The sequence below is a fragment of the Lemur catta genome, chromosome 11, assembly GCF_020740605.2.
Source record: "Lemur catta isolate mLemCat1 chromosome 11, mLemCat1.pri, whole genome shotgun sequence".
NCBI lineage: Eukaryota > Metazoa > Chordata > Mammalia > Primates > Lemuridae > Lemur > Lemur catta.
This window is the reverse complement of record NC_059138.1, coordinates 78,971,135-78,986,420: the sequence shown is the minus strand read 5'-3', so window position 1 is coordinate 78,986,420 and position 15,286 is coordinate 78,971,135. Positions and strand designations below refer to the sequence as shown.

Here is a 15,286-nt window from a genome sequence, read left to right as displayed (position 1 = left end):
GGCATTGTTTTGTTGTTTTCAGAAGCATGCCTTCACACAACTAGCAGAGAATTAAGATCCTTCAGACACATATAACTTCATAAAATTTGAATCACCCAATAGAAAAATTAGAAATAAAAGCATACAATTTCCAGAAGAAAATAAATGACTAATAAACATACAGAAAATGTTCAGTTTCAGAAGCCAAATGCCATAACAACAAAATTTCCAAATGAAAATAATTCTGGTATAGGAAGATATATACCTATGTACTACTGATTGGAGTGGAAATTTATTTGAAGTATTTCAGTAACACACACACACACACAACACACCTTTAGATGTTTGTGTCCTTGACCTACCTAATTATACTTCAATGAACTTAGCCTAAGGAAATAATTGGAGAAACCAAAAACAGATTAATTTTCAAAGATATTTGTCCCATTATTCATAATAGTGAAAATTAAAAATGTTAATTTTTAATACCAGAAAAATGCTTAAATAATGATATGATAGAATATTATGTAGCTATTAAAAATATTTTCAGCAACTTTATCATGAAATGGAGATATATTCACAATATATAATGTTAAAAAAAATAACAAGGATAAAAAACTGCCTTATAGAATGGGATCCTATCTAGTTATATAACTATATGTAAATATGGAGGAAACATGGTTGGAATGAAATGTATTAAATCATATCAACAGTAGTTATCTTTGAGATGTACAATTATTTCTATTTTTCAATATAGCTGGGTCTTTTGCAATAATCATAAAATCCTCCATATGTGGTACAAAAATGTTACATTATGGCTTGATTTGGGACTATTTTTAATAAATACACACAAGTTCATAATTGCCTGGAGAGAAAAAGTGAATTCCTCTTCATCTTTGAGTGCCCAGCCCCTAAAATAGTGTGCAACACATGGCAGACACTCAGTCATGGCTCAGTCAAAAACTGACTGGCTACAGAGACAAGAAATAGATGTAAAGATAGAAGGAGGAATGGACAGATAGTTGGAAAAGTCTTCAGAGCTTAGTAAAATTGGTAGCTTTCCTGGGATTTTTAGGGCACAAAGGAGGATTATCATTTGACAGACCTTAAAGAGAATAAAAAGGAAGAGAAAAAAAATAAATGGGATGGTCTTTGCAAGGACACAATGGGATGAGACTTAATCAATTGAGCTAATTCTTTTGCCAACTCTCCATACCTATTCCAGACGTCACTCAAATTTCTAAAGGCACTTGCTTCTTAGACAGACAGAAGAAAGCAACTGTTCAAAAGCAATTACCCAATTTCTCTTTTATTCTACCAGAAGGATAAACTTACATTTGCAGAACCACTAAAACACAAGTCTAGGTGATCCCAACTCCTCCATAAAATCTCCAAGGAGGGAGATCTGAAATTGATGCTTAAACTTCTTCAGTGGACTAAGGGATAGATCAGCCTCACTGGATAAACATTTATTTTCTATCCACCTTTGGAAACAGAGAAAATGAGGGTGGCTCTGTCCCAGAAACTATGACATTTTCTTTGTGTATTCATAATTTCTTGGTGAGGAGGTGCACTATAGATCATAGTGTCTCCATTCTCCAACTGATGTGAGGTAACAGATACATGTTCTTAGTCCACTCTGGCATCGTGGTGACATACGCTTAGGCTGAAAGCCCAAGGCTAAAATCTGGTATGAGTTTAAACTTGCTTAGACTTGTGAACTTTGGAGAGAGGAAGTATAATTCACTTTTTTATTGTGTTAATATTTCTTGCACAAGATTTGGGGTTCTTTTTGGATGCTCACATCACCGTTATTTCTCCTCAAAATGGCTGGTTGTTCTTCACTCCATAGACTCAAATGGCATTTTCCAGTTTCAAATGTCTACAGTCATAGATAATATCTCAAAATTACACTGGTTGGTGCGGGGGGAAATAACATGTGGCTGTATAATCAGGCAGTTCAGGGTTTCAGTTTTTCTTACTCTTTGGCCTTAGGCGAGCTATTAAACTTCTCAAAATCTCAGTTTTTTCATCAAAGAGGAGGCTAACACCCCCTAGGTTTCAGGATAATTTTGAAAATTAACCTAAAAGTATTATGTGTGCCTGGCACAAAGTACAAATGCAGTATTGATAGCTATTATTATCGATAATTCTTTTGTAAATAAATCATTTGCTGATTTGTTTTCAGACTCTGTGTTTTCATATAAATCCTCAAATGTCATACAGGAAATTTCTTTTCCAACTATTTTCCCTGTTGTGCTCATTACTAAGGTGATGGCTCCCTGTGTATAAGAAGAACTTTACAGGATGCTTCAGCTACAAATTATATATAAAGAAATAATCATAAAGAATCTTGTAAGCCACAAAAATAAAGACATACACGAAGATGACAATTCAGGATTTGCCCTGAAAACACATAAATCAGGGCTAAGATAGGATTTAAAATATAGAACATTTATTCAGCATATTTTTAATATCAAAAAAAGTAAGCCCCCTGTTAGTTCCAGGAACTTGATTAAAGTACTCAACTTGCTGCAAGTACTGTCTAGTAACACAGATAACTCAACTAGGCTCATGAGCATTTTAAGACATGCCTTGCTGTTTCCACCAACTCTAAACTAGTATATTACAAGATTCTCCCAATCCAAACCAAGTCCTCACGTTGAAAGACCCACCTTAAGCCAGACCCCCAAAATCTCATAAATATCCCACCTTTGCCCTCTTCCTTTCAAGAGGCTATTAGGGTTCTATTGAGCTAATGACCATGGTAGGCAATGAACATAGCTTTGCCTTATAAACAGGTGATTTGGGTGGTACATTCAAGAAGCGAGAATGCAACACACCGTAGCAATGGCTGTACATGTATGGATTCAGCCTAATAAGAATGTCATTAGCAGATCTTTTAATAGAAGCCTTAGCTGACAGGTAGATCACAACTACTCAGATTCATTATAACATAAAACACCAAGTTTCACAACCTTGTGGTCCGGCCACAAAACAAACAGAACACCAGCTGCTTTTTTAAGCAAGTCAGAGTCCCCTCCAAGTGCTATCCAGCCCTGTAAGAACTGACTGTTTTTTTTTTTCCAATTTACTGTTCAAAATGAGGACCTTTTTGTCCTCAGGGTGATGGTGCATCCACAATGCAGAATGGAACACTGCAGCAATTACACCAGTATTTCAGACTAGTTTTGAAAACTCCTCTGAGGCTTTTTGGCCCGAGATAGTTAGATAAACTGCCCACATTGATCTAATTTGCTCAATAATTGCTCAATTCTCCAATTTATTGCCCAGATGTAGCCAAATTTCTCCCCACGGACAGGGAAGATATAATGACAGCTTATGACTAAAATGCACCAAATTGCACATATTCTTGCAAGTAAGGCAGAGGCCATGAGAGAAGGTTCAGGCACCGAGAGTCCTAACTTCCCACGTCAAAGGAGATACAGCATGGTTGGGAATCTGTGACTTGGATCGCCGTGGCATCGTGCGTCCACAGAAATGATGAGGTATCCCCCTGTTTCCCATTACAGGGAAGCACAGTTCAGCTCACTAGAGGAGGAGGAGCTCAGACATGTCTCCCTCATACTTCGGGTCAAGGTCAACTCTGAGGGCAATGGGTTACACTCCCTTTTAAAAGTTCTGCCACAGCCCCAATCATTGGTGACTGCTTCCTGCCACTGCAGCTTCCTGCCACCAGGAGCTGTGGGAATCTTTTGAGGCTTAGGAACAGTATTCAAACAAGACATCCCCAGGGAAGTCATACACATTCCATACCAAGCAATTTATATTAAGCGCTACAGCAGCTGAGCATAGATCCATCTTCCTTTCTGAGCTCATTCATGGTGACATGCATCTCTGTTCTCTGCTGAACTGGTAAACACAAAATGTTTGCGGTGGATGGGAGGAGTAGGAAAAAGGGAAGACAGGCAGTTGGGAAAGAAAGGAAAATAAAAGTCATCATTCATTGGTTCATGAATTCAGCAATAATTATGTATACCCGTCCTGTGCCAAGCACTGAGGATACAAAGTCATCATTTTACCCTGATGGATGGAGTTAAATAAAATCATCACTAAACAAAAATATCTCACTCTAGATCACTTTACATGTTTGGGGAGTAAAAATACGGGGCGCTAGAAAAGGGTTTACCAACAGGAAGTGGTCTAGTCTTGGAGTCATAACAAGCCTCCGGAAGAAGGAATGTTTGGGCTTCAAAGCGCAGGCTGAGTGGGCACACCAAGACATGGGGGCCGCAGGGAGGAGAAGAAAGGAGAGGAAAAAGAGAAGGCAGCTCAGGTAAAGGCCATGAGACACTAGTCCGGTGCTTCTCGAACTTTATTTGACAAATGAATCCTCTGGGGATCTTATTAAACTGCAGACTTCACTTCAGCGGGCCTCAACAGGGGCCGAGATGCTGCGTTTCTAACAGGCTCATGAGTGGGGGCCACCCCTTGTCCGGCGAGGACAGCAAGGTTCTGTCAAAGGCCAGAGCAGCCAGAGCACAGAGGATGAGAGAGGGGAGTGGCCATGAGGCCAGAGAGGTCGGCAGAGGCTGGACCCCACCCGGCTGTGCAGAACATCTTCTGGAATTCAGTCTAAGAGGAATGGGAAGCCGTGAAGATCTCCATTTTCTTTATTGTCTCCAAATACCCTTCCTCGGAGTTTCACGTTCCCTGGGAGACGGCACTTTGCAATATCTAAAGTGAACACGAGAGCAAAGGTGTTTATGGACTTCAGGGCTTCTAAGAGCCAATAAAGCACAGCTCCTTCATCACAGACAGCCCATTAACAAGCCATGTTTATTGGTAAAAATCCTCTGAACTTAATATGCCTTTGTCAGCAAAAGTAATTGATCTTGGCCAGTTAATTTGGCGGGTTTTACAGACCGAGGACCTGCCGTTCTGTTAAGAGTATCCTACAACTCTGGGCTATACTCCCTCTTGTAAGCAATTTCCAAGAATGCTGAGCCCATAGGGTTCTTAAAATAGTCTGGTAAAAAGACGCACAAACATTTCTCACTGGCACCTTGGTCTTTAGTCTTACGACCTTAAGATAGGTTTTACAGAAGTGTCCGTGCCAACTGCCACCATCCTGTTCCCTGAAAATTTGACTGAACAAAGGCACATAAATCTGTTTGCACAGTCAGGCAGGTAATGAAAAGTTCAGCTACACTCAAAGGGAAGCCAATGTGTGCTTTAATCAATGTGCAGTGTACTTAATAAACTAGTCTTTGCTTCAGTCTTAGGAAACAATCCTCCTGCCACTTTAAAATGGATATAGTACTTCTTCACACTGAACACATCCCACAAAAATTGCACTCTAATATGACTCAGACAGCTAAACGGAACAGCTTAAGGAACTCAAGCTGTCGCTCCCCTGATTAGTATCGAGACTGGAGAAGTGACTCTCCTGGCGCTTTTATTTATATAATGGGTAAACAGGGATGGTGCAGTTTAACAAGTGATAATAAAGCACTGCATTTTCTCAGTGAGTCATGATGATATTCACACCTAAAAATGTGAGACGGTCCGCTTCTGGAACGGGTGAAAGCAAGAGGTTGTGAAATCCTGTCCAGATAATCCTCCGATGTTATCATGTTCTCAACCGTCTGGAATGCCATATAGACTGCCCGGCTAAAATCAGGATGTCAAATCATGTGTAAGGCATTTGTTTCATTATCTTAGGAATCCAGCTCAATAAGATGAAGTGTTTTTCTGGTGGTCTGCCCCTCTGTCACCACGTCACAGAAACATGAGGAGACAGATTTTCACAAGTTTGAAGAGTGTAACCAAGTGGGTTGGGCTGAAAATACAAGCCACATGGCATATATGATATTTGCTTGAGAGGGAGGGATGCCACGAAAGGCTGGCAATTCATCCACCAGAGACAGATAATGTACACAAGAGATGCTTCACACACACACACACACACACACACACACACACACACACACACACACTCACACACACACAAGTCCGTAGGGTGTGCTCCAAGGCAAACAGCAAGCTCAGGGCAGTGGAGTAGCTCACTAGAGTCATTCTCCCAGGCGAGAACAGCCTGGCCAGCTTGAAAGAGCAGAAGTCACAGTACGGAAGAGAAAACATGACTGTTTCTTACTGTACCACATCAAAAGATAGCAATGCAAAAGAAAGAGAAGGATGCTTACATCACTGAGCACCCAAGGTGCTAAGCACTGAAGGATAGAAACACAAATATGTGAAGACGTGGCTCCTTCTGAAACTATCAACACGGAGAACAGGAGGATAAACTACTAACTGTGATCCCGCAGGGCAGGTGCTCACCTGGAAGTGTGTGTGTGTGTGTGTGTGTGTGTGTGTGTGTGTGCGCACAAGCATGTGTGAAGGGAAGGAGGGAGGGAAAGGTGGCAGGTAAGCTAGTACCTGAGGAAGTGGGAGCCGGGAAGCCTTGGGAACACACATGAGAAAACTGTTGCTTCTGCCTGGGGGACTGGGAGCTCTGGGAGTTGCAGTGGGGTGGTGACTACAGACTTGGAAAGGACCAGGTGCACATGGAGAAGAGAGGAATTTCAGACAGGGCAGCAACATGCGCAAAGGATGGGAGGTATAAGAGAATGATGGGTGGTCCAGTGTTCCAAACGTGTGTATGCACATGTATCCAGATATATTCAGACATACAAATATATTAATGTGTAGATGTTCATGTGCATATATGTACACATGTACATACACATACATATTTCAGTGGCTCTGCTGCTGCCCCACCCACATCCTTCCACCCTCACGACTTGAGTGCACACAACAAGACTTCCAAATGCCAGTACAGTCGATTCCTGACTTCCAATGGTTTGACTTAACAATTTCCTGATTTTACAGTGGTGCAAAAGTGATACACATTCAGTGGAAAACGTACTTCTAGTACCCATACAGCCATTCTGCTTTTCACTTTCAGTATAATTTTCAATAAATTACATGAGATATTCAATACTGTATCATAAAACAGGCTTTGCGTTAGAAGGCTCTGCCCAACCGTAGGCTAATGTATGTGTTCTGAGCACATTTAAGGTTGTCTAGGCCGAGCTGTGATGTTTAGTAGGTTAGCTGTATGAAATGCATTTTCAACTTAAAATATTTTCAACTTACAATGAATGCGTTTATCAGAACGTAACCCCACTGTAAGTAAAGAATGATCTACATTTGTGTTGCTTCCTCTTGCTGCTAAAGGTCACCTTCCCACCTCAATGGCAGGCTGGAAATGTTACAACACTCCCTGGGAGCAGCCTTCAGACAATGACTGACTGGAGACGGTGTATACGTATTTCAGCTCTCTTCACCCTCTCATGTGAAAAAAATTCTGAACATGAATTTGACGCTGGCTTCCAGACTCTCCCAGTGGGATTAAGCTCTGGTCACACACGATGGTAGCTCACTTGATGTCTCAGTCCATTTGTGCTGTTAGAACAAAATACCTGGGACTGGGTAATGTATAAAGAACAAGAAATTTAGTTCTCACAGTTTTGAAGGCTGGGAAGTCCCAGATCAAGGCACTAACAGGTTTGCTGTCTGGTGAGGGCTGCTCTCTGCTTCCAACGTGAGGCCTTGTTGCTGCACCCTCCGGAGGAAATGAACGCTGTGTCCTCACATGGCAGAAGGAACGGAAGGGCAAGGGGAATGAACCCCCTCCCTCAATCCCTTTTGTGAGGACCCTTATCCATTCATGACAGCAGAGACCTCATGGTGTAACCACCTCCTAAAGGTTCCGCCTTGTAATACCACCACACAGGGGATTAAGTTTCAATACATGAATTTGGGGAGACATTCAGACCATAGCACTCGGTTAACTTTGCTCAACTGGCTGCCTCCCCTCCACGCTCTTCCACCAGATTCTTCCCTACCTCCCAGATAAACTACTCACACACAAATACTTGCCTCAGGGTCTGTTTCTGAGGGAATCCAAACTTAGACATGTAAATGTGTATGTTTGTATTTATATTTATAGTCATGTTTATATGTATTTGTATACACATGTGTATAGATATATGCAAGTATAAATATAGATATATATGCATACAAATATATATGAACATTAAAACTATACACATGCTCAAATGCATGAGTGTGCTTATATCTTATATACAGTATTAAGCATATACGATGTGCAGTATTACTGTACATCTTATATGCAGTATTAATGTTTTCCTTTTCTCCAAAGCACAACAGGTTATTATGCACAGTTCTTTTGTGCAGGGGAACCTGCAACTAACATGCCAAACGCCCCTCCCTGTAACATCCTCAGCACAGCCACGTTTGGCCTCACACAGCTCCTGTCTAAGGCCCTTCTCCAGCTTTGCCCTCTCACTCAGCAAGATGGGGCCTCACACCTCCACGCACCTTACGTGCCAAAGCTTCCAAGCCTGCTGCCAGGGCAACACTGGCAAACTCTGCACCTCACAGTTACAGAGCCAGGCCATACATTTGGAATATTCCGTTCTAAAGCAAACAGCTCCACAGTTACCACTCTCAAGACAGGACTATTTGCTGCCAAGACATTAAGTTTTTTTAGTGCACTACATCAAAAGATAGCAAGTTGAAATAATATTAAAAACCAAGTTATTTTAATAACAAGCCTCCAAAAAGCAAGCTTACACCTCAAATTTTTGTGTTCATGAAAGAAAAACTGCCCATATGAGCCTCCCCATAGCCAAGGCTACACAAAAATGTCCTATCCTCAAGCAAGGACTCTATCCTCTCTTCCATTTATTCAGTGAGTCTAAAGACTGACATCAGGAACATAATCAAAGCCATTAGTTGTCCTCTCAGTGCTGAGGATGGCAATGCAGAGAACTAGAAAGAATATAGGAGTACAGGAAATTATAATATAGGGATATAAGGGAGGAATAGATAGGTCTGGAGAGAACTCACTAAGCAGGAAAACTTGGGCAAGTGACAAAAATCTTTGGATCTTAATTTTTTCAACCAAAAATGAAAGCAGGACTTCCAGGGGCCTGAACTTGACTATCAGGTATGTTTCATTCAGCATGCATTGTGTTTAAAAATATATGAAATCAAAATGCCTTCAGTTCTGAGAGATGCTGGCCTAAGAAAAATAAAAATAAATTAAAAAAAAAAATGCCTTCAGTATATTTGAATTTGTGACCCCTGCACATATAACCTCTGAGCTCATTTCCAGTTCCGAGCCTGAATGACAGAGGACTGCCATTGGTACAACGGTAGGAACACTCTGTCCCTCTTGCCACCTTCCAAATTTCCCCCCCAGGGAGGTCCCCTGCCTGGCCCTGGCACACCTCTATCGGAAAGACAATTCGTTCAGGCACACGTTTACGATTTCCTATTGAAATATGCCTTGTTTTTCCTCAACTCTGCTCCCAAAAGAATGCGATTAATAAAAAAAATTATCTGAAAACTTTACAGCTTCCAATACGGAAAAAATAAAATTGGTGAGAGATATTTAAAGACAGAAATCACGTACATAAAAATTACATAAAGCTATTTAGCCATAATTAGCAAGAGATGAAAAACATGGAAGTTGAGTTGAAATATGCAAGTTCATGTTCATTTTCATTGGTAAATTACTTTTGTAGTTTTTACTTATTATTATGTACATGATGTATAATACATATGTGATATTACATGTTTTATGTCTATCCATCTATTATTTATATATATACACATATACATACACACACATATATATATATACCCTCTCTCTTCCTCCGTACTTCTCCCCTATACAAAACCATCACCCTTGGTCATGTTTACTCTACTCTGGGCACTCCAGGTTGGGTGCATGTGCTCCTACAGGAAGGAGGAAAGATTTTAGGAAAGACATGTAGAGAAATGACAACTGCTGTGATTTGTGATGATCCACATATGATTTTGCTTTGGCAAAATTAGGATTCTAGAGTTCCCTATGTATTTTCATTTTTGTTTTCTGAGATGCATGCAGAGCCAAAGGTAACTTGGAAAATGTATGTTCTTTATTACAAAGACTTCCTGGCGTAAATACCTTGGAGCAGCTGGTTAGGACTAGATCCCCCGTCACTACCATCACCACTACCATCACCGATGATTTTGTCCTAGATTTGGAATACGTGAACAAAATAGATTTCTTCAAAATTGTAACACACACCAAGTTTCTTTTTTCATTCCTAAGCATGTTCAAGCTATCCGTAGTATATGGATTAAAAGTCAACAATGCTTAGAACACAAGTCTATGGCTTTGTCTCACTAAACCCTCCTCTGTGCTGATCCACCACTTGGGGCAATTTCCTCCTGTCCTGCTATAAATGACCAGCCTCAGGTCAGGTTCTCACCCCTCAGAATAAGGTGTCGCAAGCTGTGCTTATTCCCATTGCTTCCCATTTGCACTAAAAAACTCAGTGGCTACCTCAGCAAGAAGCTCCCCTGCCCCCAAGGAACAGAAAATCCACCATGGTCTTCCCAAAGAAGGAGACAGGTGGAGGAAAATCAACTTCTCTCCCTCACTCTTTAGAGCAGTGGTTCTCAATGGGGAGCAAGTTTGCCCTCCATAGGACATTGGACAGTGTCTGTAGACATTGTTGGTTGTACAACTGCAGTGTCCTGGCATCTAGTGGGTAGAGAGCAGGGATGCTGCCAAACATCCTGCAATGCACAGGACAGCCCACAACAAAGAATTTACCCAGCCCAGAATGTCAGTAGTGCGGAGTCGGCTGGATAAGTGTTTCCCTTGGCCCCACATCAGGAGAGACTGATGTTTCTCCCGGGAAGAGGGGAGCCCGTGGAGATCAGGGGTGCTCTTGGTGAGTGCAAGCAGCAATCAGCCTGAAGGAACACTCTTGGGACATCCACAGCAGGACTTACAGCACAGGAGCACTTGGTACACTTGCTTCCCTCCGGCTGAAATTCCTCTCCTTCTCGGTACTGCACACCCTCAAACACACAGCCTGGAAAGCAGAGAAGCATGTAAATTAGGGCATCAGCCTTTGTTCAGCCTGGCCTGACCCTTCTGTCTGCTGCTCATCCATCTCCCACCTCCACCTCCACCTCTCCCCAGCAGGAGTTCCTCTGCAACCAGCAGATGAGGTTGCTGCATAGAAAAAAAAAAAAAATGCAAAAGATTGGCATGGGACCAGAAACCTCAAAGATGCTGGAAAACAAATAAGAGGGTGGAACCCAGGGCAGCCCGACAGGGAGCAGTAGCAGGGCTGCACAGCGAGCCACGTGGCGAGTCTGAGGGCTGCACAGTGACCATGCCGACCGCTGCCAGGGAACCAAACGCCACAGGGGCCAGAAGGGCAGATGGAAGGCCACGGGAGAGAAGTCACCAGCAAGCCCAAGGGCAGATGACGCTAAGGCTGCCATGTGATGAGGACCCAGGAATAGCACAGCCTCCACCAGGCCCTAGGCCCCATGACCTCGCTCCACCTTCCCAGTGATCTTACAAAGCAGGGACTCTCAGCACCCTTTCCATGGAAGAGGAAAACGCAGCTCAGAGAGGGGAAGTCATTCACCCAGCTGGCAGGTGGCAGATCTGGACTCAAACTCAGTTCTGAACCACCTGCTGCCCTGTGCAGAGTGCCAGGCACAAGAGCAAGAAGGGGCACAGGCAGGGCAAGAGGAGCCATGCTCAATTTTCAGCCTAGCCCTGTCTATGTAAAAGGGGCTGTGCCCTCCCCACCCGGTTTGGCTACTAATAGGACCAAAAGCCAGGAGGTTTCCCCTATTCAGAGAGATGCTCAGGACACTGCCATATTCTAGAGAAAGGTCACAGGTGACCTGAGGCACAGGCTGGACAGGAACCCACAACACACAGGCCATGGGAGATGCTTGGCCAGGACAGCTGAGTCACTTTCCTCATCTCAGACAGTGCTGGAAGCAGAGCCAGACATGGGCAAAGTTTAGCAAAGCTGGCTCTTGCGAAGGACTGATTCACACCCCCAAGAATGAGTGTTCAAGGCCTGCCAACTAAAGCTGTCAGCAGAAGCCACCAAACTCTTGGAACAGCTGGTCCCTGACAAGGGAGAACGAGCATTATCCCCACCTGAACTGGCCACGGGCCTTATTCAGCTCACAGCTAGATATGGAGCCCTTTGTCCAAATCAAAGACACACAGACCAACACTACTGAGCCTGAAGTTGAACTGCCAAATGAAACTGTGGTTTTAAAAAAGGCCCCAGGAGTAAGATCTTTCTGACACCCACACCCAGAGCTAGCCATCCACCACCTCCTTGCTATTCCCAGTGACACATGAAGACCGGGCAAGCCTGGGTCCCTCCTAGTGGCTGTATCTCAGCACTGTCAGGATGGCAGATGCCCAGTCTCCTCTCTTTAAAGGACACTTCCAACAAAATGTCTTCAAGTCTTTCATACATGCTTGTACCACATGTTCTGTCATACAGATTTCATTTTAAATGAAAACTCTATGCAAACTGTTCCCAACACAATCCACCATCCCTGAGCAAAGAGTCAGACAAAAAGGAAGGAGCAGACAACCAAGAATGCTCTGGAATCTGTTTCAGGAAGACACTGACTACAGACTGTACATGTTTGTCATTATGCAGAATACCATTCCCTGATCAATGACAGATGCCTGTCCTTCTGGTTTACCCAGGAGAATACCCCGAAGCCTCCCTTGCCTTTCCCTATCTAGACTCACTCAAGGCCTCCCTCCCTCCCAAGACGGGATAACCCTTCTGAATCTTCCAGTTTGCATCCCGAAGCTTGGCCTTGGGAATTAAGGGGAGGGAGCAAAGCTGATTCCTGACCCCATCACTAAGGGCACAGAGACTGCCCAGGTGTCAGGTGCTAGTGTGTGGCACTGGCATGCAAACTTTTAAAGAAGATTCGCCTCCCACTGCTCTTGGACCGCAGCAGAACAATTCTCACCATGTGTGTGGGCGCAGCGCAGCATGGTGGCAGGGAGAGAGGAGGGGCTGGGTGCCAACCGCACCTTCGGCCCCTACTGCTCACTCACAGCCCAGGGGCAGGCGCTTGTGCTCGCTGGGTCGTATTTCTTCTTGTGTGAACAGCGGACAATACCTCACCCCTCTCTGGATGGCCGTGAGGACTTAGCACTGCCACATGAGCAGTCATGGAGCTCAGCCCTTTCCTTCCTGGGAACTCGACCAAAAAATGGAGTGAAAGAAGCAATTGCTCAGATATGATAACTTCGGCTGCTGAAATAAATTCACTCTGCTGTTTGTGTACCCACAGTTTCAAAGGCAGCCTGAAAATATGACTATCTCCAAGGTGAGAAGAATATTATACATGGTGGGAGGTGTCAAGCGCTCTTTTCATGCTTGTTGCTCTGTTAAGGGCCCTATGGCTGTGAGCCGGGGGCTCGGAGTGGATTCTGTGCTGATAAAGCAACAGTCCACTCAACACAACTGAATTCATATTTAAGAGCTATGGTAATTTTTAAATCTGTAGGGCATGTAAAATTTGCTCTGTTATCAATCTCACGTTTGGCATATACAGAAATTATCTGCGAGACCCGTGTCCCCGGAGTTCCTCGGAAATTCTGATGGAATTGGCCTGGGGTGCAGCCTTGGCATCAAGATCCAGTTTCAAAGCTCCCCAGGTCCCCGGTGACTCTGTTGTGCAGCCCAGAGAACTACTGATCTAACTTAATAAAGATCCTGGAGGCACTGAAGGATATGGTTACTCGATACAAGCCGTTCAATACATTCGGGGTGAAAAAGTCCTCAAGCAAACTCTGTTTGATAGGCACCAAACAACTGGATTATGGAAAAAAAATTATTTTACTTTCAACTTTTTGGCCTTCATGTAAGCTCATCGAACAAGACAAGCTTTGCAGAAATCCCAGTGTGAAAAGGAAGCTAAATAAAGGCTGCCTGGGGAGGTGAGGAAGGTTAGAAGCAGTGGAAATTGGCTGTCCTTGTCATTCAACTATGAGAAAAGGCTGAACTTTGAAAGGGACTCAGGTCTGCTGTGCGTTGGGGACCCCACAGAGGAAAGCGGCCGGTGCCTGGGAAAGGAACGGGGGCTCGTCTTCGCAGAGCATCCCACTGTGGTGCCGTAACCACTTTGCAGCAAGGTTCCAAGAACAGAAGGTCCTTTGGAGATTAACCTCAAAAGCAAAGTAGTAGTTGCGAGTATCACCACCCGTGAGGAAAAGCACTCAGAGAAAACCCAAAACGCAGAACACCTGTCTGAGACTATCGACCAGTGGCTTAAGAGATCAGGGAAAAAAATCTCTTGCCTCAAAATCCCCAAGCTTGTATGTGAGGGCAAGAAAAGATGCAGGAGGCCTTTGTAATCTGCTCAGAAAAGTCAGAGGAAACATTCCAGCCACTGGAAAGAAAAGATCCCTTTGCTGTCAGCTCCGAATCAGGGCCCCCTGAAACAGACAGCGGGTCCAATCTGTTGAACTACACCAAAAACTGAGACCAGCAAAACCCTAAGCTAAATTCGCTTAGGGACACAGCTCTCAGTTTTCAGAAAACATCTGGTCACCTCATCACCACCGCGAGCTCCGGCCAAGGTATTGCAATGTGAAGCAGTAAAAAGACATTTCTGGAAGCAAGGGAAAGCCACAGCCTTTTCTTCCAAAGTAAGCATTACCTGTGGCCCTGCGGAGTGGAAAGCAGGCCTCCCGAGCCTGGAGGACCCACATGCCAAGACCTCCAGCACGTTGCATTCGTACCGGGCACACCAAGGAGGCCAACGGGATGTCTCTATGCGAAGGAGTTTGCTCTCTAAACCCATTAGGTGCATGGATGTAAAGTGAGGAAAATTCCAGCCTGGTGGGCAGGGGATGGGGGTGGAGGAAATCACGCATTCCTGAGAGAACACAGAGCGATTTCCACAGTGTCATGCCCCACCGTGGAGCCCCCGAGCCTCCCTGTCCTGAGGACGTCACCTGGACACGTGGGGCAGCAGGATCCCAGATGCTCCAAAGGGTTTTTACAGTGAACAACGCAGCGGACCTCAGACTCTGTGACGACGCCCTCCTGAAAAACAGAACGCCACAAGCAGAGTCAGCTCAGAAGTCCCCCCAAGTTACTACTTCTGGAAAGTGACCAAGGTGGGAGAAGCAAACACAAAAATCACAACACGGCGGTAGGTGTCAGGCCTAGAGGTACATAGCACCAATGAGGTAAGACCCCAGCTCACCCCACCAAAGCTGTAGAACTCAGAGTGCTAATCCTGTCACCTGTTCTTTTCCCTGTCCTCACTCTTTCTCTGTGGTCCTGATTTCTTTCTTTCTTTTAAACCTAGTTTTTTAAACCTTCTTGCTGTCAGTACCTGAGTCTAGCTGCTCATTCACAATTGTTTGAAGTTTTCAATGCTTACTATTAGATGTTCT

General features: G+C 44.0%; 1 protein-coding gene across 2 annotated transcripts in view; it reads right to left on the bottom strand.

The window, feature by feature from the left end:
* BMPER (BMP binding endothelial regulator) overlaps nucleotides 1–15,286 on the bottom strand; it is a 241,498-nt gene that overhangs the window by 167,547 nt on the left and 58,665 nt on the right. For both annotated transcript variants that reach the window (XM_045564642.1, XM_045564643.1), the window contains exons 5-6: nucleotides 14,840–14,930; nucleotides 10,819–10,901 (exon numbers count right to left, since the gene is read on the bottom strand). In XM_045564642.1, the coding sequence (XP_045420598.1) occupies nucleotides 10,819–10,901; nucleotides 14,840–14,930 (174 nt within the window). The remainder of the gene's footprint in view (nucleotides 1–10,818; nucleotides 10,902–14,839; nucleotides 14,931–15,286) is intronic.